This window comes from Sminthopsis crassicaudata, chromosome 3, assembly GCF_048593235.1.
Source record: "Sminthopsis crassicaudata isolate SCR6 chromosome 3, ASM4859323v1, whole genome shotgun sequence".
Lineage (NCBI taxonomy): Eukaryota > Metazoa > Chordata > Mammalia > Dasyuromorphia > Dasyuridae > Sminthopsis > Sminthopsis crassicaudata.
The window spans coordinates 262057182-262080863 of NC_133619.1; the positions used below are offsets into that span (position 1 = coordinate 262057182).

The 23682-nt window shown below is 32.8% G+C and overlaps 1 protein-coding gene across 8 annotated transcripts in view; it reads left to right on the plus strand.

The window, feature by feature from the left end:
- Positions 1-23682, plus strand: part of TTC3 (tetratricopeptide repeat domain 3) — a 162362-nt gene that overhangs the window by 49675 nt on the left and 89005 nt on the right. For 7 of the 8 annotated variants that reach the window (XR_012488006.1, XR_012488005.1, XM_074300641.1 and 4 more), the window contains exons 12-15: positions 12386-12548; positions 13007-13049; positions 15588-15720; positions 19622-19679. Coding sequence is in view for 6 of the 8 variants with exons in the window: in XM_074300641.1 (XP_074156742.1) it covers positions 12386-12548; positions 13007-13049; positions 15588-15720; positions 19622-19679 (397 nt within the window). In the remaining 2 variants the exon portion in view is untranslated. Of the gene's footprint in view, positions 1-11093; positions 11205-12385; positions 12549-13006; positions 13050-15587; positions 15721-19621; positions 19680-23682 lie in introns of those variants that run through there. The other variant, XM_074300642.1, reaches the window with a different exon arrangement.

Here is a 23682-nt window from a genome sequence, read left to right on the forward strand (position 1 = left end):
CATTTACACAGATAAATGCTATTAAAAATAGATATTTGAGATATTGTTGGTACTGACCGTAGTTGGTATTATTGTGATCAGTTAAATTATATGTAATCAGAGTTCTCCCTCCCCCAAAGGAGACGTTTTGCTGATTACTATTTTAAAATAAGTGACATATAATTCTTTGTTTTTTTTTTTTCAGAGGTAAAAAAAAGAAAAAAAAATCTATGATGGGTCTGATTATGATTTGAAATTGATATAGGAGGTCTGCCATTTATGGGAACATAATTCCCTTTGGGATGTGCAACTCGTGGACTTAGGCTTTAAATAATGTTTTACTCTCTTGTACATAATGGGAATAATTGTGATATTAATTAGTCAACAACTATTTATAAAGCATTTCCTATTTGCATACTCTCTAAGGGCTACAAAATAAATATAAAACATAATATCATTTGTGGTAAGAGTTATCTTCCAATATATCTATGATATAATTTTCAATATAACACTTTATATGAAAGAGAATTAGGAGACTATTCAAATCTAGTCATTGTTTAGATCTTGGGATCTCCATGGCTACTTTCTTTATGCCTAGGAAAATAAAAAGAAGTATCATTGTGATGTATGCATGGAGACCTTATGATACCCTAGGAATTTAGTTTCAATCTTTAAGGGACAATGGAGTCACATTTACTCACATTTAACTAAAATTCAAGTATGGTAGGACTTTTTTTTTTTTTTTTAAAGGAGGTAAGGGGAGAAATAGCAACTTAAATACTACAGATAATCCTATTTACTGTTCCATTCACTGAGGATGTGCTTCAGAGTATCTAGTAAGAAATTTAATATGTGCCTTGTCTTTCTATATTGTTCTACTGCCTTCCTCTTATAAACCCTGATTCCAAGCCCTCCATAGGCAAGACGTGGGGGGGAAATGGAAGAGAGGAAGAAAAGAGAAGTATTGGTGGACAATCTCAACTCACACCCTTGAATCTCAGACCAACTGATTTAGTCTTTAATAATGAATCTGGTATGCTGAGTTTCATTATTTACATTACTACAACATATGCTGAGTTCCATTATCTATATTACTACATGTCAGAAGCTCTTCATCTTGGAGACCTGCCATAGAGAGAGGATAATTTTGTTTGTGTGACATTTTTGTCTTATTGACTCTACTATATCTGCTTGCTCCATCAGTTTCTAAAATGCCTACTTCCAAAATAACTTAAAATATGTTAAGTATATTACTTTATATGATGCTTTAAGAATAAAACAAAATAGAGACAATTTAAAGGAAGCATGGTACCAGGTAGATGTGTTGTGCAGATTACAATGTATAGACCATAAATTTACTAGCTAATGGAAGAGAAGACCTCTGGGTGACCAATTTTGAGTTTTAGATTTCAAGTTGTTTCTCAAGTCAGCTTATAAAATTAAAATTATTAGAATATCTGATTCTTGATGGATTAAGCATCCTTAATGGAAAATGCTGCTTTGTTCTGCTCTTTAAAGAACTCTGTTGGAGAATTCAAATCACCTGTCCATGTAAAGAACTATAATTTCATGATGATAATTAAAATCCTTAATGCAGTTTCTCAATAATCTTCTTTTACCTCTCCCCATACTGACAAGGAGGTACAAATTGCCCCATGGGGCAGTTTTTTTTCCTTTTGCTAAGGAGACTTTTCTGCCATGTGATCATTGATTCTGTAGAGTCATGTCAAGAAAAGAGAAAAAGAATCAGACTTTTTTCTACCTAGTATGGCAAGTAGGTTAGGAAATTCTAAGGTTGCACATACTCTGTCCAGAACACCCACTCTACCTTTTCACAACCTTACAAAGTGCATCCGAAGTTAATTAGCCAGAGGAGTAAAGTATATGATGAGCTAGACAGGGAACTGGTCAAAGTGATACTGGGAGTAATTGTAGTTGCTCTGAGATAAAGGGAGATCTCTCTGGGGCCATTACCATCTCAGAAGCTACTTACAACATGGAGCAAGGCCAGTGAAAAATTATTCCCATAATATGTGAAGAGGCTAGGCAGTGTGTATTTTGATCTAGCTCTTGAGGAGTAGCTACTATCAAAGGGATAGCACTTACAAAGTAAGGGAGCGGAGAGTAGAAGGAAAAAAAAGATGAAACGCCAGAGATTTCAAGAGGAAGAAAATCCATCTGAAAAAGTAGAGTATGTTTCTGGATCACATGACTAGCAAGATGGAGGACTAAACATTTTTTCTAATCTTCATTCAACATCCCCCAGCTAAAAATTATGCATAAAAGGGAAAGTACCTGCATCTCTTTCTGCAGACCAGGACAACAGAAGGTAATAACCTGAGGCATTAAAAGCAGAAAAATTTAATCCCTAATGTTTTCATGTAGCACACCTTCCACCACCAAGATTAGGGTTTATATTCTGGGATCTACCTAGCAGTTTCCTTACTGATGCTGTTATTGTCTTTGTCAAAACAGCCTGCCTCAGCCTTCACTCCTTCACTGTCTTGTAACAGGCTGCAGACTGCAGCCCTATACATTCCCCATCCCTACATAGTAGAAACAAGCATGTTCTGCTTGGAATAGGTAGTTGCTATGACACCACTCAGCCAGGGAACTTGAGCAGTCTACTGGATTATGGATGGACTGCATTGTGCCCTTCGAATGTAAAGGAAAGGGAATTTAAACAGTATGACTAGTTCTCACACAAGAAAGTGTATGAGATCCAACTAGACTAGTTCTAGCCCACTAGAAGTGACTTAAGTCACAGATTGAGGCCAGTAAAAAGTGCTCCTCAGCAGTGAAGGAGTCAGACAGATTTGAGATTCAAGGTTATGGGTGTTTACCCTTAAGTAGCAATACAGGAATATGAGGGGAAAAGATTGATGGTTCCAAAAATCTTAAGAGGAGTAAAACTCATTTTAAAATATGGAGCACAGATAAAGTAACAGAGAGGGTATTAAAATAGAATAGAAACAAAACACATCTAAACAAGTATTGATATCTCTAAATAAATATTGAAAGACAAAGAAAACTGAACCAACATCTGATGATGTTGATTCCTATGATTTCTTAACAATAGTAGAATGTTCCCAAATGGTTCAAGAGAAATCAGAATTTGAGGTCTACAAAGCAGAAATAATTAGTAGTTAAAAAAAACCCCTCAAATCCAAGGTGTCAGATCTCTCCAAGTAAGTGAATGAGAGAAGAAGTGATGGGATTACAAGTATATAGAAGTGAAGGACAATCTGGAAGCAGAGAAGCAAAATGCAATAACATTTTTAAAAAACATGATTTTTATACAAATAAAACATATTGATATAGAAGATAGGATACATAGAGACAAATTAAAGATCGCAAATCTCCCAGAAAAATATGAGTAAAAAAAAGAATACCATAATACCAGAAATATAAGAAAACTCCAGAACAAGATAAAAGTGACAAAAGCTGGAACTCCTAGATTGCCTCTAAAAAATCAAAACAATTCAAAACAAACTTTATGCTGTTAATTCAAAGATAGTTTTTTAGATTGGGGTTTATTAAACTTCTTCCATTCACAATCCCCTTTTCACCCAAGAAATTTTTATACAATCCCATCTCAAATCTGAGTTGAGGTGTTTCTATCCATGTCTATGAGTGTGCAGTGCAAAGTGTGCATGTTATGTGTTCAGAATCAAGACTGCAATGAGGTTGTGTGATGCAGGATGGATAAACGCTGCTAGAAATACTTCGGATTTATGACGTTTGATTTGGAATTAATTTTTGGACATTACATTCAGAAACCTTTACTATTGTCACATTTAATTTTGTGTTTCCCCCACATGGGATGGTGACCAAGTTTAAGAAACTTTGTTTTAGATTAGAAGCTCCTCAAGGACAGGAATAATCTTCTTCCTCTCTTGATTTTTCTAGTAGTTGGCATAGTGCTGGATACATGAACACAGATACTCGGTAAATGCTGATTGATTAATTGAAATAGTAATTAAATTTAAAAATTGCTTGATAAACAAGTAATTGTGCAAGTGATTAGGGCTTTCAAATTTAAAAGAAATGTGATTTGAATAATATAATTAGCTTACACACATGAGAAACCAAAAGAGGGAATAGAATAATGTATCCCAAAGAGTAAAGGAGCTTAGGGTGCAATCTGGGGTGACATACCCAGCAACCTTAAGTCTAAACAGCAAAGGAAAGATGGACATTTATTAAAAGAGAGACATTTGGAGCATTCCTACCCCACCCCCCCCTTGCAAAAAACAAGACATGCATGGATTTATTTTGCAAACATCTCAGACAATTGAAACCCAAGAAAAGTACATAAATATAGCTACCAAGAATATGTAACAAAATTAATTTCCCCATCTATAGAAACAAAATAAATAAACAGAAAGAGAAAGAAATCTGTGGGGTTAAAAGCAGCATATTATACCTTTCAAGTAGATCCATTATGATATATTATCTTTTTTTTTTTAATAATTTTTATTTACCTGATATATGCATGGCTAATTTTACAACATTGACAATTGCCAAACCTTTTGTTCTAATTTTTCCTCTCCTTCCCCCCCCCCCCCCACCAGATGGCAGGTTGACTAATACATGTTAAATATGTTAAAGTATAAATTAAATACAATATATGTATACATGTCCAAACAGTTATTTTGCTATACAAAAAGAATCAGACTTTGAAATAGCATATGATTAGCCTGTGAAGGAAATCCAAAATGCAGGCAGACAAAAATAGAGGGATTGGGAATTCTATGTAGTGGTTCATAGTCGTCTTTCAGAGTTCTTTCATTTGGGTGTAGCTGGTGCAGTTCATTATTGCTCTATTGGAACTGATTTGGTTCATCTCATTATTGAAAATGGCCACATCCATCAGAATTGATCATCATATAGTATTGTTGTTGAAGTATACAACGATCTCTTGGTCCTGCTCATTTCACTCAGCATATGATATATTATCTTAAAATTAATAATCATGCCACAAAAAAAGTTAGAAGCTAATCAGATTATGTACCTTTGCAGCTGTGGGTAGGAGATATATATATATATATATATATATATATATATATATATATATATATATATATATATATATATATATATATATATATATATATATATATATATATATTTAAATTAATTTTATAATTATAACTTTTTTTTTTGACAGTACATATGCATAGGTAATTTTTTTTTTTTTTTACAACATTATCCCTTGTACTCCCTTCTGTTCCGAATTTTCCCCCTCCTTCCCTCCATCCCCTCCCCTAGATGGCAGGCATTCCCATACATATTAAATATCTTATAGTTTATCCTAGGTACTATATATATGTGCAGAACCGAATTTTTTTGTTGTTGTTGTTGCAAAGAAAGAATTGTATTCGGAAGGTAAAAATAATCTGGGAAAAAAAACAAAAACAAAAAAATGCTCACAATTTACACTCATTTCCCAGTGTTCCTTTTCTGGGTGTAGCTGATTCTGTCCATCATTGATCAATTGGAATTGGATTAGCTCTTCTCTATGTTGAAGATATCCACTTCCATCAGAATACATCCTCATACAGTATCATTGTTGAAGTGTATAATGATCTCCTGGTTCTGCTCATTTTTTTCATTACTTCCCTTGAAATTCTCGACCTTTTGTTTTTCCATATGAATTCTGTTGTTATTTTTTCTAGGTCATTAAAATAGTTTCTTGGGAGTCTGATTGCTATAGTACTAAATAAATAGTTTAGTTTAGGGAATATTGTCATCTTAATTATATTCGCTCGGCCTATCCAAGAGCACTTAATGTCTTTCCAATTATTTAAATCTGACTTTATTTTTGTGCTAAGTGTTATGTAATTTTGCTCATATAATTCCTGACTTTTCTTTGATAGATATATTCCCAAATATTTTATACTATTGACAGTTATTTTGAATGGAATTTCTCTTTGTATCTCTTGCTGTTGGATTGTGTTGGTAATGTATAATGTATAAAAATGATGAGGATTTATGTGGATTTATTTTGTATCCTGCAACTTTGCTAAAGTTCTGAATTATTTCTAATAGCTTTTTAGCAGAGTCTTTGGGGTTCTCTAAGTATACCATCATGTCATCTGCAAAGAGTGATAATTTGATTTCCTCATTACCTATTCTAATTCCTTGAATCGGAGAGATATTTTTAACCAAAGAGATAGTGGTAATTACAAATAATAAAATACATAATTTCAATGACATGAAATCGAACAGTTTCTTCATAGACAAAATTAATGTATTTAGGTTAAGAAGGAAAGTTAATGTATGGGGAAAAATCATTATATCGCATTTTTCAGGAAAGGGTTTCATGAAAGATATAGATACCATATATGCATATATATAGTATATTTACATGCATGTATGTATCTGTGTCTATGTGTACACACACATACACACAACAGCCATTTCTGAATAGATAAGTGATCAAAGGATATGAATTAACAGTTATAAAAGAATTGCAAACTGTTAATAAGCACCTGAAAGAATTCTTTAATTCACTAATAAAATTTTTAAAATATAAGTCAAAACCACTCCTGAGATTTCTCTTCATACCCCACAAAATGGCAAAGATGAAAAAAGATGGAAGTATTTAATGCTGGAGGTATTATGATAAGTTCCCCAGTTGGATCAGATGGAGTTATGAATCAGTATAACTGTTTTGGAGAACAATTGAGAATTATACAGATAAAATTATTAAAGTATCTGTATTAATCTTGTCCAAAGATTCCACTACTAAGTGTATACCTCAGAAAGTCATTGATAAGGAGATAAGTTCTTAAATATGAGACTGTACATACACACACATACAGTAATCTTTTTTTGTTCTAGCCACAAAAAAAAAAATTTACAAACAAAATGTGTATCCATGTATTAGGGATTGTCTAAACAATTTTTCACACATACAATATTTCCATATTGTAAGAAATGGCATGATGAAGACAGACTTATTATAATACAGACCACACAGATGACTGTGACATAGAGATAGCTTTAATAAACTTACTATTCAGAAAGGGGAGAGAAGAACACTAGGTAGCAGTCAGTCTTGAGGTATGGCCCCATGCTAGCAGTGAATAGCACAGGAGTAGGTAGGGATGGTGTTTGCTCTGGTTGAAATAGACATATAGTTTGAGACAAAGGGTATACTAATAGGAAACTGCCCTTTTACCTCTAGAACTAGCAAAATGAGGATTTTTCCCTAATATCCCAAATAAGAAACAAAGATTAGGGAAGTAGGAAACAATCCTAATGTTATCATTCTAGAAAGAGGTTGAAAAGAGTTAATACCTAATTTCTGGGTTTATTGGTCTTGGAATAATTACCTTCTAGGAAACGGGGATCAAACAGATTTTCACTGTTCAATGCAAAAGGATCCGGTGAAGTCAGATATGGGAAACAGTTCACACAATGTCTGTGGTAATATATCTGAAATCAAATGCAATGGAGAAAAACTGGAAGCTTTTCCAGTAAATACAGGTACAGAGCAAAGAAACTCTTTCCCACTATTATTTGATGTCTTTCTAGAAAAGCCTTTGATAGGCATGAAAAGAAAGAAATTAGAATAATAGAGCTTTCCATATTTGCTAATGAAATTCCTGGGGATTTGGCAAAGAAACTAAGAAAATTTGGCAGTATTTCAGACTACAAAATAATTTCACAGGCAAAACCTATTATTATAGGTAATTCCCATTCAAAATAACCTACTTACAACATGCAAAAGCAAAAAAACTCTAGGAGTCTACATACTAAATTTTTATGGATTTGCAAAATATTTCTTAAAGAAATAAAGAATAACTCTTTTATCTGAAGTAATATTGTACTCAGGTCTGGATTATATCATAGTGAATTCTGTAATACTTTTAAAATTAATTCTCAGTTTTTCTTTTTCAAATTGCTAAAGTAATAATTGACAGAACTAAACAAAATTATATTTATATTGAATTGGAGGAGTAATTTTCTAGTGTTTGAATCAAAAAACGTTTATTAAGAGCTTTCTGTGTGTTGGGCATTATGCCAAGCATGGGGTTTAAAAAAAAAAAAAAAGGCAAAAACAGCATGTTGCCTTTAAGTAACTGATAATTCTAATAAGGAAAATAAAATGCTAGCAACTGAAAGATACATTGGAGTAAATTGGAAATAAATCTCAGGGAGAAGAAACATAGAGTAAAGAGTACCTGGAAAAGCTTTTTGCAGAAGGTGGGAACTTAGCTGAGACTTTAAGGAAGCCAAGAGGCAGAGACAGAGAGGGAGAGTATTCCAGAAATGGGTCTGAGCCAGTGAAAATTCTCCAAGCCAGGATCAACTTTCAGGTATCATAGAGTAGAGAGAGGAGTAAACTTTAAGACTAGAAAGGTAAGAAGGTGCTAGGTTATGAGGGCTTTATATTTGAGCATAGAAATGATTGGGAAACATTGGTTTTACTGAGTTCTTTAGGAAGATGAGTTTGACAGCTGGGTGGAAGATGAACTAGAATGGAGAAAGTCTTGATGAATGGAGACCATGCTGCAGACTTAGTACTCCAGAGGCCACATCAGGGTGATAGCAGTGGTAGAAAAAAGGACATATGCAAGACTTCTCAATAGATGAGTTACAGGGAATGAAAGAGATTGATACATCTTAGGAGGTTGGTGATATTATTGACATTAATTTTTGGAGTGATTGATAAGGTAATTAGAGAGAAACAAATAACATATCTTTTCATAGGTATAGCTGGGGGATGGATTTTTAACCAAATAGGGGGTAGAGGGAGTTGTAAAATAAGCAGATATATAATTTTGATTACAGGAAATTGAATAGTTTTTAACATAAAAATTAATGTGTATACCATATGTATATATTATATATATACATATATATTTACATATATATGTACATGTAGGATGAGAAAGGAGGTAGTAATGAGGAAGGAATCTTCTCATTTTCTGATAAATGTGTGACAGTCATCATATTTAGACAACTAACAGAAATACATAAGACCCAACTATTTCCCCCAATAGTGAAATGGTAAATAATTTTTGAAAGAATTGCAAAGAACCATATGAATATAAAAAATAATTCAAATTTCTAATAATAGAAATAAAAATTAGAACAACCCTCATGTTTTATCCTCATGCTAAATCAGTTGGCAAATAAATGACAAAAGGCGGAAATAGTCTATTTTATAGGGATTATGGAAAGTCAGAAATATTAAAGGTATTGCTGATGAAGCTGTGAACTGGTACAGCTGTTCTAGAAAGCATTTTGACTTTTTTGTAGAGATAAAAATGTTTATATCCTTTTAATCCTGGGAATCTGCTGCTAGGCATGTACCAGATGAGCAATGAAAGAAAATCTCCAGATACTCCAAAATTTTGATATAGCCACTCTTTTGCATTAGAAAAGAACTGGAATTATTTTAGATTTCATCAAGAAGAGAATAACTAGACAAATCATGGTACATATAATGTAATGTAATATTACCTTGTAAGAAACAACGGACACGAATACAAAGAAACTGTGAAACTTTATAGAATTGTAACAAAGTAGATCTAGGAAAACAATTCACATAATGATTATAGCAGTGCAAATGAAAAGGACAATCATAAAATGAAAAATTAAAATGTTGCATAATTATAAAAAATACATTTAGCCTCTAAGATAAGTCAGAAGATGATTCCCTTCCCCCCCCCCCCTGCCCACCTCCTTTGCAAAATTGAGGTTAAATGGTTGTGGAACATTGAATGTAATTTTAGACTTTTGATATTTTGGTTGTTTTTTATGAAATTTTTTTTTCATTTAAAAAATTCTTTGACTGAGAGAGATGGGAGGAAATATAAGAGGAATAAGGGGAAATATAAGAGAGATAAAAGAATATATCTATTTTTTTAAAAGGCTACAAATTACATGGGAAAAAAGTCCTTTTATCAACAATTGAAAGAAATTTGTCAAAAAATAAAAAGACTGGAATGTAATCTGACAAGAATTAGATTTAGCCCAACATCTTTTACTATATACCATGATAGACTTTTAAAAAATATGACCTGAATATTAAAGGTCATGCCATCAAAAAAGAAAGTTATAGAAGACGATTGATTGCACCTTTCATAGCTATGACTAAATATGAATTCTTTTTTAACTAATTAATTTTTATTTTTAAAATGTTTTTAATGATTTTTGATACCATTTTCAATTATCAGTGCATAATTCCTACCCTCTTTACCTTCTTGTAATCTATTCCTTTTGATAAAAGCATAAAGGAGTGGTGGAAATGTGCAACAAAACCAAGCAATGCCTTGAAAAATTTTGACATTATTGGCAATGTTCTCTACCCATACACTCCCATTCCTTATGCAATGTTACAGGATAATCTACCCTCTTTCTGTTGAAAGGGGAGGAACATGTGCCTTCTTATGGCTGTTCTTTGGCTCTAGGGTTGGTAACTACTTTTGCATGTATTATTACTGTTGTTTTATAACTTATTTGTCTTCATCTTTCTTGAAGTGTGATTAACATTCTATTTATTCATATATTACAGCTTGGGTAGCTACTACTGAATCCATGGTGTTTATATACATATTTTGGTGTTGATGAGGTCTTTAATTTTATCATCAACCTCCTTGGAATATGTACCTAGCAGATCTCTTCCTCAAAGGGTATTGATGTTTTCATCATTCTCTTTGAAAAATTCCAAAATATTTTACGGAATGGTTGAATAATTTACAGTTTCACCAATAGTGCATTTGTGTGCCTGTTTTGTTTTTTTGTTTGTTTGTTTTTTGTTTGTTTGTTTGTTTTTTAATCTCCAACATTAGTTGTTACCTTTTATCATTTTTACCAAATTACTGGCTATAATTTGTAACAACACGGTTGTCTTGATTTCACATTTTTTTATTAATAATTTGGAGCATTTTTTTATGCAACTGCTAATACTTTGCAATTTTCCTTTTGAGAAACTGGCTGTGGAACTGGAGGACCTGGGTTCAAATCCTGCCTCTGATGCTCACTTCCTGTGTGATCTTTGGGAAGTAACTTCACCTCTCTGAGTCTTAGTTTCCTCATCCATAAAGCAAGGAGGAGTGAATTAGCTGGCACCCCGAGGTTCCTTCCATCTCTAGATCCTTTGACCAGTTATCTACTGGAGCATGGCTTTTGGTCTTCGATATTTCTGTTAGTTATCTTGAATGTTAAACCTTTATCAGAGATAATTGATACAACGCTCTTTCCCCCAGGTAACCACTTCCCTGTTTATCTTAGTTACAAAACCTTTTTCAATTTTTCATAATTGAAAATAGCAATTTTATCTTTCATAATCATTTCTATTCCTTGTTTCATTAAGAATTTAGTCCCTGGTAATTCCTTCTCATTGCTTCTGGTTTTCAGCCTGGCTTTTAAAGGCCTCCACATTCAAACTCTTGTTTAACAAGTGCAGACTTATTTTTTTCCTATATATACAGTTTGTTTTCAAGCCAAACTATTAGCTAGATAGATGTTTGTTTAACTTCGCATTCCATCTTCCATAATAATACGTTTTGAGTAGTGTAGTGTGAGTAATGTGTCCCATATTCTTTTCTTGTTTCTGTCACTTAGAATCCCTGCCTCCCATCAAAAGTGAATTCAGTTTCTACCTCCTACCAGAAGCTTTTCTTGATCCTCAGTGTCAGAGCCCCAGTATGGTACCCTACCTGAAGTGACTTTATGTTTATCATCTGTAAAAAAGGTGTACTCTTAAATAGAATGTAGGTTCCTTGGAAGTAAAGACTTTCATTTTTGTCTTTGTACTCCCAGAACTAAAGGCAGTGACTTGCTTATAGTAGAAATATTTGTTGAATTAATGAAGTTGATCTCCCTAAATTTATTAGTAATATTTTGAGACTTAGAGTTATATGACAGAACCTCCCAATTCCCCAAAAGAGTATTTGTCATAGAGATTAAAGAATATTGGTAAGCCCATCCTACATTGACAAAGTCTATCATTTTCTATAACAAAATAACTTCCCCCAAATTTTATATTCGAGTTTTAAAATTAATTTTGGCCCAAAGTAATATAATTTATTCTTAAAAAAAAAAAAAAAAAAAAAAAAACAGTTGAACTATTGCCATTTTTTAATGTAGAAAAATCTGAAAACAATATCTCCAACTTATATTCCTTGTGACCAAGCTGTCCAGTAAGTGTTTTGTTGGTAAAAGGGCTAATTCTGTAACTTATCAGTGTACTTCTTTTTCATGCTTTCTTACTTAATTCATTAAGTAATTTCATTTCTTGAAAAAATTAATCTCACCTATTTTATTTTCATTCATAACAAAGTTGTTAAATATTTTAAATGTTTTTAAGCAAGATACTTATTTCTTGTCTATTTTCTTTACCTTGGGCCTAATTTTTTTTAAATTGTAATTTTTCTTTATATAACAGGGCCATTATCGTTTTTGTGATGCTCTTTCAATGTTGGGGGAGCATGCCTGGGCACTAGAAGCAAATGAGAGAGCTCAACATCTTTGCCGAAACTACCCAGATGGAATGAAGGATCTTACTCAACAGAATGTAAAATTACAAAAACAAGTGGAAGAATTAAGAGGTACTTTTAATTAATGTGGTACAATATTTTCTTTTTTTGCTTCAAGTATTTACAGTAGAAGGGACATGGTATAGAGTATAGAATATGGAGCCTTGGACTAAGTATTCTAATCTTACATGTGACATTTAACAACTGCGTGACCCTGGGCAAGTCACTTCTCTTTGTTGCTTGGATAGTTCATTGAGACTTATCTACTTAGTTATTTAACACTATGATTGACATGGGTAGAATTCTCTTTGCTGAAAGAAACACAGTACATTTATTGTGACAGAACTAGGTTGTGTGATAGTATTTAACTATCAATTCAAAGTGTGGTAGTTTTCTATTTCAGATGTTTTATAAACTTGAAATTATTTATATAACACTTAAAATAAAGGTTGAAATATGTTAATTTTGACAACTAAAAAAAAAGCAAGTGGTTTTATTACATTGATGACTTTTGTGATTAATTTTCAAAGGTTCAAAACATGGTCAGATAAGGAAATCATTTTATGGAAAAAGGTAAGTTGATACTAGATCATTATTAATTGTATAGAGTTGTTGTGGTCATTTGCTCTAACAGCCACTAATTAGCTTTAGTAGTTAGAAGCAAGGACAATCCAGTTATACAGGCTTCTTAATTTAAACCATCTTCTTATTTATATTTTTCCACCTCACTTTTAAAAATTGTTCACGTTGAAAATTCTCCAGTTCATCTCAACTAATCAAATCATCGAACGTCTTTTAAGCACTTGTTGAACACTGTAGTAAGTATTTGGAGAGGTGTAAAATTATGATTGTCTATTTTCTTCAACTTGCTGATAGCCTAATCATGGGAATTAAACACCAACATAGATAAATATAACACAACATTACAAGCCAATTACATTAAAGAAACATAAAACCAAGCATTATGTGCAATCAGATGAGCATTATTTTGTATTTATTTTTCCTTTAAGACTAAAGTGAAATATCAAGTTAGGGGTCACAAAAATATACATTATATTTTAGTCCGTCCTATAGGAAAATGTTAGAGCAATGTTTCCCATTGCTTTGACATGTATAGCTTTGCTACTTGATTCCAAATAGCAATGGGAAGAGTCTTTATTCTTATTTTTTGTTTATGTCTTTTTTTTTTTTTTGAGTTAATCCTGGAACTGAGTGCCAGAATTGGAGAGGGCAATATAAGTTACAATTATTGTCTTCCATTTCTTCCCTGTTAGAAGTAAATCAATGGTGGAGACACCATAGTAGAATTTGAGAAGACTTGGGCTTCTTATCTGCCTCTGATGTTTACTACTTATATGATTATAGCAAAAGTAATTTAACTTCCCTAAAGATAATAGCATTTTTATTGCATACCCCGACCTACTAGAGTATTGTGAAGAAAGCATTTTATAAACCTTAAAGTTGTTTATAAATGGGAGCTATTATTGTTTGTTAGATTTGGGAGAGTAGCAGGAGCCAGATAATTTTTTTTTTTCAATTACATACAATTTTATTTTTTCTCCATTTACATGGAAAAACAATTTTTAACATTCTTTTATATATATATATATATATATATATATATATATATATATATATATATATATATATATATATATAATTTTAAGTTCCAAATTTTCTCCTTTTCTCCCTCACTTCCCCCCTCACTAAGACAATAAGCAATTTAATATAGGCTATATATGTGCAGTCATGTAAAATGTATTTCCATGTTAGTTGTGTTGTGGAAGAATAAACAGACCAAAAGAAGAAAATAAAAAAATAGACAAAGTGAAAAATAGCTTCATTCATATTTCATCAGTTCTTTCTCTCTATGTCAATAGCATTTTTTTTTTTTTGTCATAAGTGTTTTGGAATTTTCTTGGCTTATTATGTTGCTGAGAATAGCTAAGTCATCATTCATAGTTGATCATTGTACAACTTTGCTGTTACTGTGTATAATGTTCTACTGATTCTGCTCATTTCATTTTACATTAGTTCATGTAAATATTTTCATTTTTGGGGGGAAATCTACCTACTTGTCATTTCTTATAGCACAATACAATTCCATTACTGTTACAGGAGCAATTTGCTAGTAATTGTTTGGGATCTAAAAGCAGAATAGATCTCTTCATGTGAAAGGATATAAGATTACAAGGAAACAGAGTCATTTGCATTCTCTGGCCTCTCTTCTCTTCCCTCTTGCCTCCAATTTATTTCATTCCCAATCCACAAGCAACAACTGTGTCAGTAAAGGCTGCTTTCCAATTCCTTCGGGTGTGTTATGATTCACAGCTGTGGGGGCTTTCGCACTTAGGGGTGTTTCTTAACACATTACATTCATCTGTTATAATTTGTTTAAGCATTCTTCAAATGATTGGCATCCTCTAAATTTCTAATTCTTTGTTACCACAAAAAGAACTGTTGTAAATATGTTTTTTACAGATAAGTCCTTTTCCCTTAAAAAAAAAAAAAAAAAAAAACCTCTTTGCAATTCAGACCTAATGGTGGTACTATTAAATCAAATCACAGTTTGATTACCTATTTGGCAAAATAAAATTTTTTATTTGTTTAATGTGGTTGCATGACTAGCTAATTGTTTAATTATTTTTACTTGCCAAGAAATAGTCAAAATAAGGAACAAATACTTTATTTTCTTAATTGCTGATTGTAGTTTTAAAATTAATGGTGGTGATTTGTCAGTGATTCCCCATAGATGTTGGTTATTTGCAACTTCAGTTGAATTTTGTTATTTTGTTTCACGTACTGAAGATAGTAGCTGTTATGGTTAAAATAGGAAGGAATGGTTATCTTTAATATACAAACAAAAGATTTTCTCTTCAACTTAACTAAATGTATGTTATGAGTTTTATCTTAAACACAGTTTTTTCTATAAAAATGTATAATCTATGGATTTAAGGTTACTTAAAGTCCTCTCAGTCCATATTAACATTAATAGTGTTTTATGTTCTAAAATTCAATATGTCTCTGCTGTCATGTATTTATTTAGAAGGTTTAAATATAATATATCATAATCAGAAGCATTAAAACATTAGTTATTTTTTTTTCTCCTAGGTTATCCTCAGGTTATAATTCTCCAAGACCTTTACATTATGGTTTTCTTAATTTTATGGAAACCAATGAAGAAAACAAGGTATTGAGATTAGCATCGAAATATCGTGATTATTATCATTATCAGAATTTGAAGGTAAAGTCACTCAAAATGATCGTTTGTTTTTTTTTGTTTGTTTGTTTTTTGTTTTTCAAATGCACATTGTCTGAGGGTTGGAACTAATAGTAGAACTTAAAAATTTGAGATATTTGATCTCTTGTTGCATAGTGATAGTGTTTCCATTTTTTATGAATAATTATTTAGTTTCTTACAATTTCATAAATAAACAATTCCAGAAAATTCTTTCCAAATAACAGTTTAGATCAGAGGTTTCAAAATTTATTGCTCTGTTGCCTAGATGAGGCTGCTTGTCCTTTGTTAAGATAAATGTTATTAGATGATCAAATCTTTGAAAAGTAACACATTTCTATAGTAATAGCACCATAGGTGAATACTCTTAAGTTTTACCAAAAAAAAAAAAAAAAAAAAAATCATAGCTAGAAGTAAACTCGGGAATTATATAGTCTCCCTCATTTTAAAGCTGAGAAGAAAACCAAGTCCTAGAGAATTTTAAGTGAGTTGGCCAAGGTCACATAGATAATAAGATAAGAAGTGGGATTTATACCAAGTTCCTTTGACTCCAGAGTCAGTGGTCTTTCACTACAGTGATGAGATATAGACTGATTTAGAATCATGGGATTATAAATTTACATTTGGAAGGGACCTTAAAAGTCATCTAATCCATCTTCCCTAATTGGAAAAAATAGAGACTTTTATTATAAGCCCTACTTTTATTTGCTTCAATTTATGATTGGCAATTCATAAGTAGCTGATCGGGCTTTTCTTTCCCAGTTTTCACACTCATTGTTCTCAGGAACCTCTAAAATTAGTAATAAAAGTTTATATATGCTAGTATTATATTTAGAGGAAAAGATAGAAGAGAAAAAACTTGTTACTTTTAATTTTTCTTTCAAATTCAAATACTGATTCAAATTCAAATCTTATAGCAAAATACAATTCCATTACTGTTACAGAAGCAATTTGCTAGTAGTTGTTTGGGATCTAAAAGCAGAATAGATCTCTTCATGTGAAAGGATATAAGATTACAAGGAAACAGAGTCATTTGCATTCTCTGGCCTCTTTTCTCTTCCCTCTTGCCTCCAATTTATTTCATTCCCAATCCACAAGCAATATCTGTGTCAGTAAAGGCTGCTTTCCAATTCCTTCGGGTGTGTTATGATTCACAGCTGTGGGGGCTTTTGCACTTAGGGGTGTTCCTTAACACATTACATTCATCTGTTTTGTTTGTTTAAGCATTCTTCAAATGATTGGCATTTTTTTATTTTTTTAAATGTCATTTAAAATTTAATCTGTAAATTCAAATATTTTTATGTATGCTGTTGTATTTGTATCATTTTTATGAGGTTTCTCTTCCCCCTCTTTTTATTTATTTTCATTTTTCTAGAATGATGCTCAGTATAGAAAATGGGTTGTGAGGAAAGAGTTAAGACTTCATAATTAAATTCCATTTTCCCTAATGTCAGTTATTTTGTAAGATGGTGTTTCAGGATCTTACATCAATGTTGTACTTCATTTAGATGGAAAATGTATAGAGAAATGAAACTGAATATAAGAAAACTTATTTCCATATAATACAAACTTAAATTGTTAGCAAAAATGTTGAGAAATCAGAAAACGCAAAGACTAGGACCAGCAGTCACACTGCCCAGAGCTGTTCCTAGAATGTGGTGAACTGGAGTGAAACTCTGTTATTTAAAGGAACTGAACTACTGTTGCCTGGGTAGGTAAGGAAGCAGCACAACCAGGTGCTTCTAATAAAGTTGCTTATATTTCATATCATCCTATTGTGAACATTACCTTCATTCCAAAGGCAAAGAGACTTTCACCCTAAACCTCACTTGGCCCCTTCCTTCCTACACAGCATCACATTTGGTGTTTTCTTTCCCCTTCAAAGCTATTCTTAATGTTCATTTTAGTTTTATACTTACATATGAATGGATGGATGGATGATGGCTAGATAGATTGATTTTTGATACTTCAGGATGGCTTCATTCATTATTTAATGATGGAATTAGTTCAAATGTGTAGATCTGCATTAGTCTTTTTTTTGTCTCTGTTACTGATGCCAGTCTTAAAACTTTTTTAGGGGCAGCTAGGTGGCACAGTGGATAGAGTGCCAGACTTGAAGTCAGGAGGACCTGAGTTCAAATCTGGCCTCAGACACTTTCCTAGCTGTGTGACTCTGGGCAAGTCACTTAACCCCATTGCCTCAGCAAAACAAAACAAAACAAAAAAAACTTTTTTAGAAAGTTGTAAAAAGTAACATTTTAACTGTACTCTAGTCTCCAAGTTAACATTGGATTTTGTGTTTTTTAAAATATACAAACTCTCCACCCCCCTCCTCCAGAATTTTATGGTATCATAGATTTTTAACTGGGATTTTAGCGGCTATATAGTTCAACCTTTTCCTTTTGCAGCTGAAGAATTTGAGGCTTAGAGGACTTTAAATGGTGATTATCCCAGTTAACCCATGTCCTTGAATATAACTATACTACTCTTTCCAAATGATGGAAAATAAATGTAGAACCTAGCCCTGTACCATCCATCTAGGAGCAGTCAGGTATTTATTGATAATTATCATGTGCCTTAATTGAAAGATTAGTAGCTAGACTAGTAAGCAACTTACAGGTATTCACAGGATATTATGTAAATAACATTAGTAAAATTATTCGACAGGAAATTATGCAAGTAATAAGTATCCATTTTCAAAAAAGGGCACAGGTATGGAAGCCAAAAAGTCATAGTCTAAAAAGGAAACTACATCTGAACAAAAGAAGTGGCTTTTGCTTATCTACTGATTAATCAGAATTAGTAGATTGATAAGAAAGGAATCTTTTCTTTTTTTAAAAAAGTCCACATTTATTTTTATGAAATATCTGCAAAATACCACCCATATTGTTTGTTGTGTTTGATTTCTTTGATCACCTGGAGACCTTAGACTTTTTTTTTCCCATGCTAGATTTCAAAAAATTTTTTAAGAATTTAAGAAATTGGGAAGTTTATGTTGCTATTAAGTAGATCAGACTTTACGTACATGTGTTTGGTACATATATAAATAGGTTCACAATTCTATATATCTTGTTATATTTATTTTGTTTTTTGAAAATTACTTCTAGCAATTTAAAATGCTTCTAATTATAAAAACCAATTCCATGGAAAATGCGATTGAAAGATTCTTGACAACATTTTTTTTTTTTTAACACATCCTAACAATGGGAAGTATAAAGTACAGTATAAAGAATGCTGGTTTGGATTCAGATGACTTGGATCCAAATCCTGACGGCTTATCACTTAGGTGACCCTCTCAAGTAATTTCTGCTCTTAATCAATTTTTGTTTCCTTACCTGTAAAATAGTAGATTTTGGTTTAAATGATTGCTAAGATTCCTCCCAATCTAAATTTACAATGATCCGTTAGCCAGATTTTAGTCTATAAATCAAAGGGAAAAAAACATAACTGATTACAGTTCCTACCACTTGTAGATCCTGTTCTTCCTCAGGAAGTGATAGTAAGTGTGGTGGGAAATGAATAGAACTGGTTTCATTTTTAAGGATATTTAAAATGAAAACATGCTACTTACAGGAACAAAAGTATATACTGTATATTAATGGTCTTTACACAAGGTACCTAGTAGTAATCAGACCCTTATTAGAGACTTTTGTCCTTTTCTAGGCAATTTTAGAAACATGAAGCACTTAGAAGGGTTACAGAGAATAATAACAACCATGATTAAAAGGCCAGAAAAAATTAGAAGCTATAAAGAAATAGATTTATTCAAACTAGAGAAGAGAATCATGAGGGATAACAATGTTATATATCAGTGGACTAAATGACTATTTATATTAGATGCATGATAAAATTTTTTAATATGGCATATTTTTATTAATGATCTCATTTATTTTGTTATTATGGGTAGGTATCTCGTGAAATTATGAAATTAGAAAATAAAGACTATCCTCCAGATTTGCCGCCAGGTAAGTTAATTTTTCTATTTTATATGTAAATTTGATGCTAAGTTAAATGGTGTTGGTACAGTGGTACCTTTCTGCTGTGAAAATATATAGAAGCAGGGAGATGGCCTATCCTATTGGAGGAACAGAAATGAGGCCAGTTCTCTAGATTATATGGTAGGTGGAGAGGGAATTGATGTGGTAAGACTTTTTTTTTTTTCCCTGAGGCTGGGGTTAAGTGACCTGCCCAGGGTCACACAGCTAGGAAGTGTTAAGTGTCTGAGATCAAATTTGAACTCGGGTCCTCCTGAATTCCAAATTATAATGGACTTTAAAAGCCAAACTGAGGATTTTATATTTGGATCTGAAAGTAATGAAGATTCACTGGAGTTTATTAAGTGAGGCTAAAGGGTGATATGGTTAGACCTATTCTTTAGGAAGTTCACTTTGATAGCTGAGGAGAGGACGAACTGGAGTTCAGAGAGATATAATACAGGAAAACTAGTCAGCAGGCTGTTACAGTAGCCCATGCATGTGGTAATAAGGGAGCTTGTCCTAGAGATGTTAAGGACTTGGTAACTGATGAGATCTGGGAGATGAGAAAATGAAGAATAGAGATTGACATACCTAAATTGTAAATCCAGGTAACTGGGAAGGTGTTGCTGCCCTCAACTATACTAGAACTGGCAGGAATATATCTTTCTCTAGCTTCATTTAGAAACATGGGGTAAGAGTAGAGGCAATAAGTAATAAAAGAAATCAAAGACTGAGGCTTAACAGGCCAAGATTGTCCATAGGATAAGGGAAAAGGATCTCAAGAGATAAGAATAATGTAAAGCCCAGTGATTTTCCAAAAAATAGTTGAGGGATTGAAAGTCTCAGTGAGGATAAACAGCAGAGTTGATGAATGCAAGGCAGAGGGATAGATGAAATGACAAGCATTCTTGAACAAGAGAAGTAAAATACTTAATGAAGTCATGAATTCACATAGGAAAAATAGCTTCAAAGATTTGCATTAACCTTGACCATGTTTAACATTGTTTAGTCCAGCTTTTTCATGTTAGTTCTCTTCTACCCAGCTTCTATTAATAGTTTTACATAGCAAAATCATTTGTCTCAAGCAAATAGCCAATACTGTCACATAGAGATTATCATGAGAACTCAAATAGAAAAAGAAGAGTATATTAATTTTAATATTTAGGGCTAATTTTGTTTGGGTCAATTCCTGTATGCTGTGGTAATGGTGGTATTGATGGTGTTGTTTTGGCTTTTTTAGTCTGTAGTAAATGAGGAAAAACTTAATTTCACAAAGGGCAATTAGGTCTTTCAGATAGGAATTTCCCAGGTAATTGGAGTTAGCTCTTTTCAGTATCATATTTTGAGGAGTTTATTTTTTTGTAAGGATAAGTTGAAACCATGCCCCCATGTATCTATGTGACAGTGTATCTCAATCAGTCTTTCAGCCCATCTGATAGAGTGCTAAAAGGTCTTTCAACTGGAATGAGCAATCCAAGAATTGTGTTTAGATAGGCTGAAGAATCTTTTTTTTTTTTTTTTTTTTTTTTGCTGAGTTGGGGTTAAGTGACTTGCCCAGGATCATACAGCTAGGAAATGTTAAGTGTCTTAAGGCCAGAGTTGAACTCAGGCCCTCCTGACTTCAGAGCTGGCGCTTGCCCCTAGGCTGAGGAATCTTGAGCATACCCCAAGGATTATTTGTAAATTGTCAGAAGACCTGAGAATGGTTTGAATTCCAAAAATTGGGGTGAGTATGGTATTCTAGCTGAAACCCACTTAGGAGGAGGTTCTGCCTGAGGAGAGAGAAAATGCCTCAAAGGCCTTGCAAGCTTCAAAGAGTACAAAAGATTTTTAATTTCTTATCTTTCCATTGGTGACCTAGTAGCATCATTGTATTCCTGGCAGTAGTGCTACACTGGGAATCTAAGACCAACTGAATTTAGGGCTTTATAAGGAGCTCAAGAAAGAAACTACTCCATCTTTAAAGGGAACTTCTTTAGCACTCCATAAATGGGGAAAAGGGACATGCAGCAGTGAAGAGCCTTATCTACTCTCTATTAAGTTTAAGACCATTAACTTTATACTCTGAATGTCCTTATAGGATATTGTGTCACAAACATTTGGAGATATGTTTTGTACATGGTCTCATTGTACCACCTTAATAAATGCACCTTTTTGAAAGCTATTTTAGGCTGGCTAGTTGAATGATGGGCAGCTAGCACAATAGATAGCTTAGAGTTAGTTGAACTCACCTTTGTGGCATCAAATACTTAATAGCTGTGACCCTATTTGTCTCAATTTCCTCATCTGTAAAATGAACTGGAAAAGAAAATCTTAAGTCACTTCAGTGTCTTTGTCAAGAAAACCAAAATGGGGTGACAGAGTTGAACATGATTTAAATGAACAATAGCAGCAAAAACTGAATGATTCCTACCTGATAACTGTTGTGGTGTAGGAAGGGGAACAGGGAAATAAATCAATGAAAGTGGGTTCTAACTAGTTCTAGGAAAGCTGACTCATTAGTAGGATTCCTCAGTTTACATGGCCATATTTTTGTGGAAGTCTTTCTAAAATTCACTGGATGATTTCCTACCTCTTAATAGAATAAGGTTATGGGGAATTCCATTCTCTAATTTAAAAAATTTACCACTATGTGGCACAGTGCAAAATTGCACATTAGACGCTATTGTCAGAGTTTAAAATAAAAAACTAAAGAAATGGAGTATTTTCAGGCTGTCTTTTCTTATATTAGTAGAAGTTATACTCCTGGATTTTTAGTTTAGTAATGGAGGCAATTGGTCCTTTGTTTTGAGCCAGGAAAAAACCAAATGTTTCTTTCTTTTTTTATCTCATATTGCCTTTTACTAGATCTACAATTTCACTGATGTAGCAATATTTCATTAGTGAATATCACAATTCATCTGTGTGTATGGGCTTACTTCATAGATTATCTCTCCAATATCCTTGGTCTTCTTCTAAATCTTTTGACATTTCAGAGAAAATAATGTAGATATTGAGCTAGCCATTTCTTATACTTCACTCTTGCTGTAGAACCAGCTCATCTCCTTTTGTTATATATTTCGTACATGATATTTCATAATACTCCTTAACTCTTAATTTTTTTCCACTATTATTTATATTCAGCAGTCCAGATAAACAACTATTTATTAAATACTTTCTTTGTAGCAGGCGCTAGAAAAACCCAAACAAAAATGAATGGTTCCTGCATTCCAATAGCTTACATTATTCTTGAGCCATCCACCATAAATATTGATAAATAAATGTCAGGTAATTTGTTGGAAGGAGGGACTTGACAAACAATTGTGGAGCATCAAGAAAAACTTCCCTCAGTATGAGAGGCTGGATTCCCTCTTAGGTCTTCCTGTTTCCAGGCCCAGAGTTTATATATTCTGCACCACTTAGCAGCCTCTTTGTACAGATGCAAGAGAGGAGTGCCAGGGATAAAGTTCTGGGGATAACCATGGTCAGTCAGTAAGAGGGCAAATGATGAATGAGAGTCTGTCAAGGAATACTGAAGAAGATTGGTCAAATAGGAGGGAATAGGATCAAAAAAGAAAGGTAACCAAGATAGAGAGGTAGACAAGAAGTATCAAATGCTGCCAAGAGGTGAAATAGAACTGAAAAAAATCCACCCAGTTTAACACTGGAGAGATAATTGGTAACCTGGAGAAAAGTTTAAACCAATTGCCGGTTTTGGAAGCCAAACTGCAAAATCCATTCATTGTTCAAATTGGCCTGTCTCCCTTCTTGTGTCCTGATCACAAATGTCCTTGGTAATTTTTATTTAATATCACTTCTTAAGGGAAGATCATCATGGGTAAAATAATGCAAACATTGTGTGATTTCACGTTTCTTACTAAGTAACCAGAAATCATGGCATTCCATGACTTGAAGCTTCTTTTAGCAGGGAAGTGTTGTTGGAATGATTGAAATATCTGAACAATCTTTCAAATGTGATCTATTCAGTCTTCTCCTGTTCAAATCTGTGCCT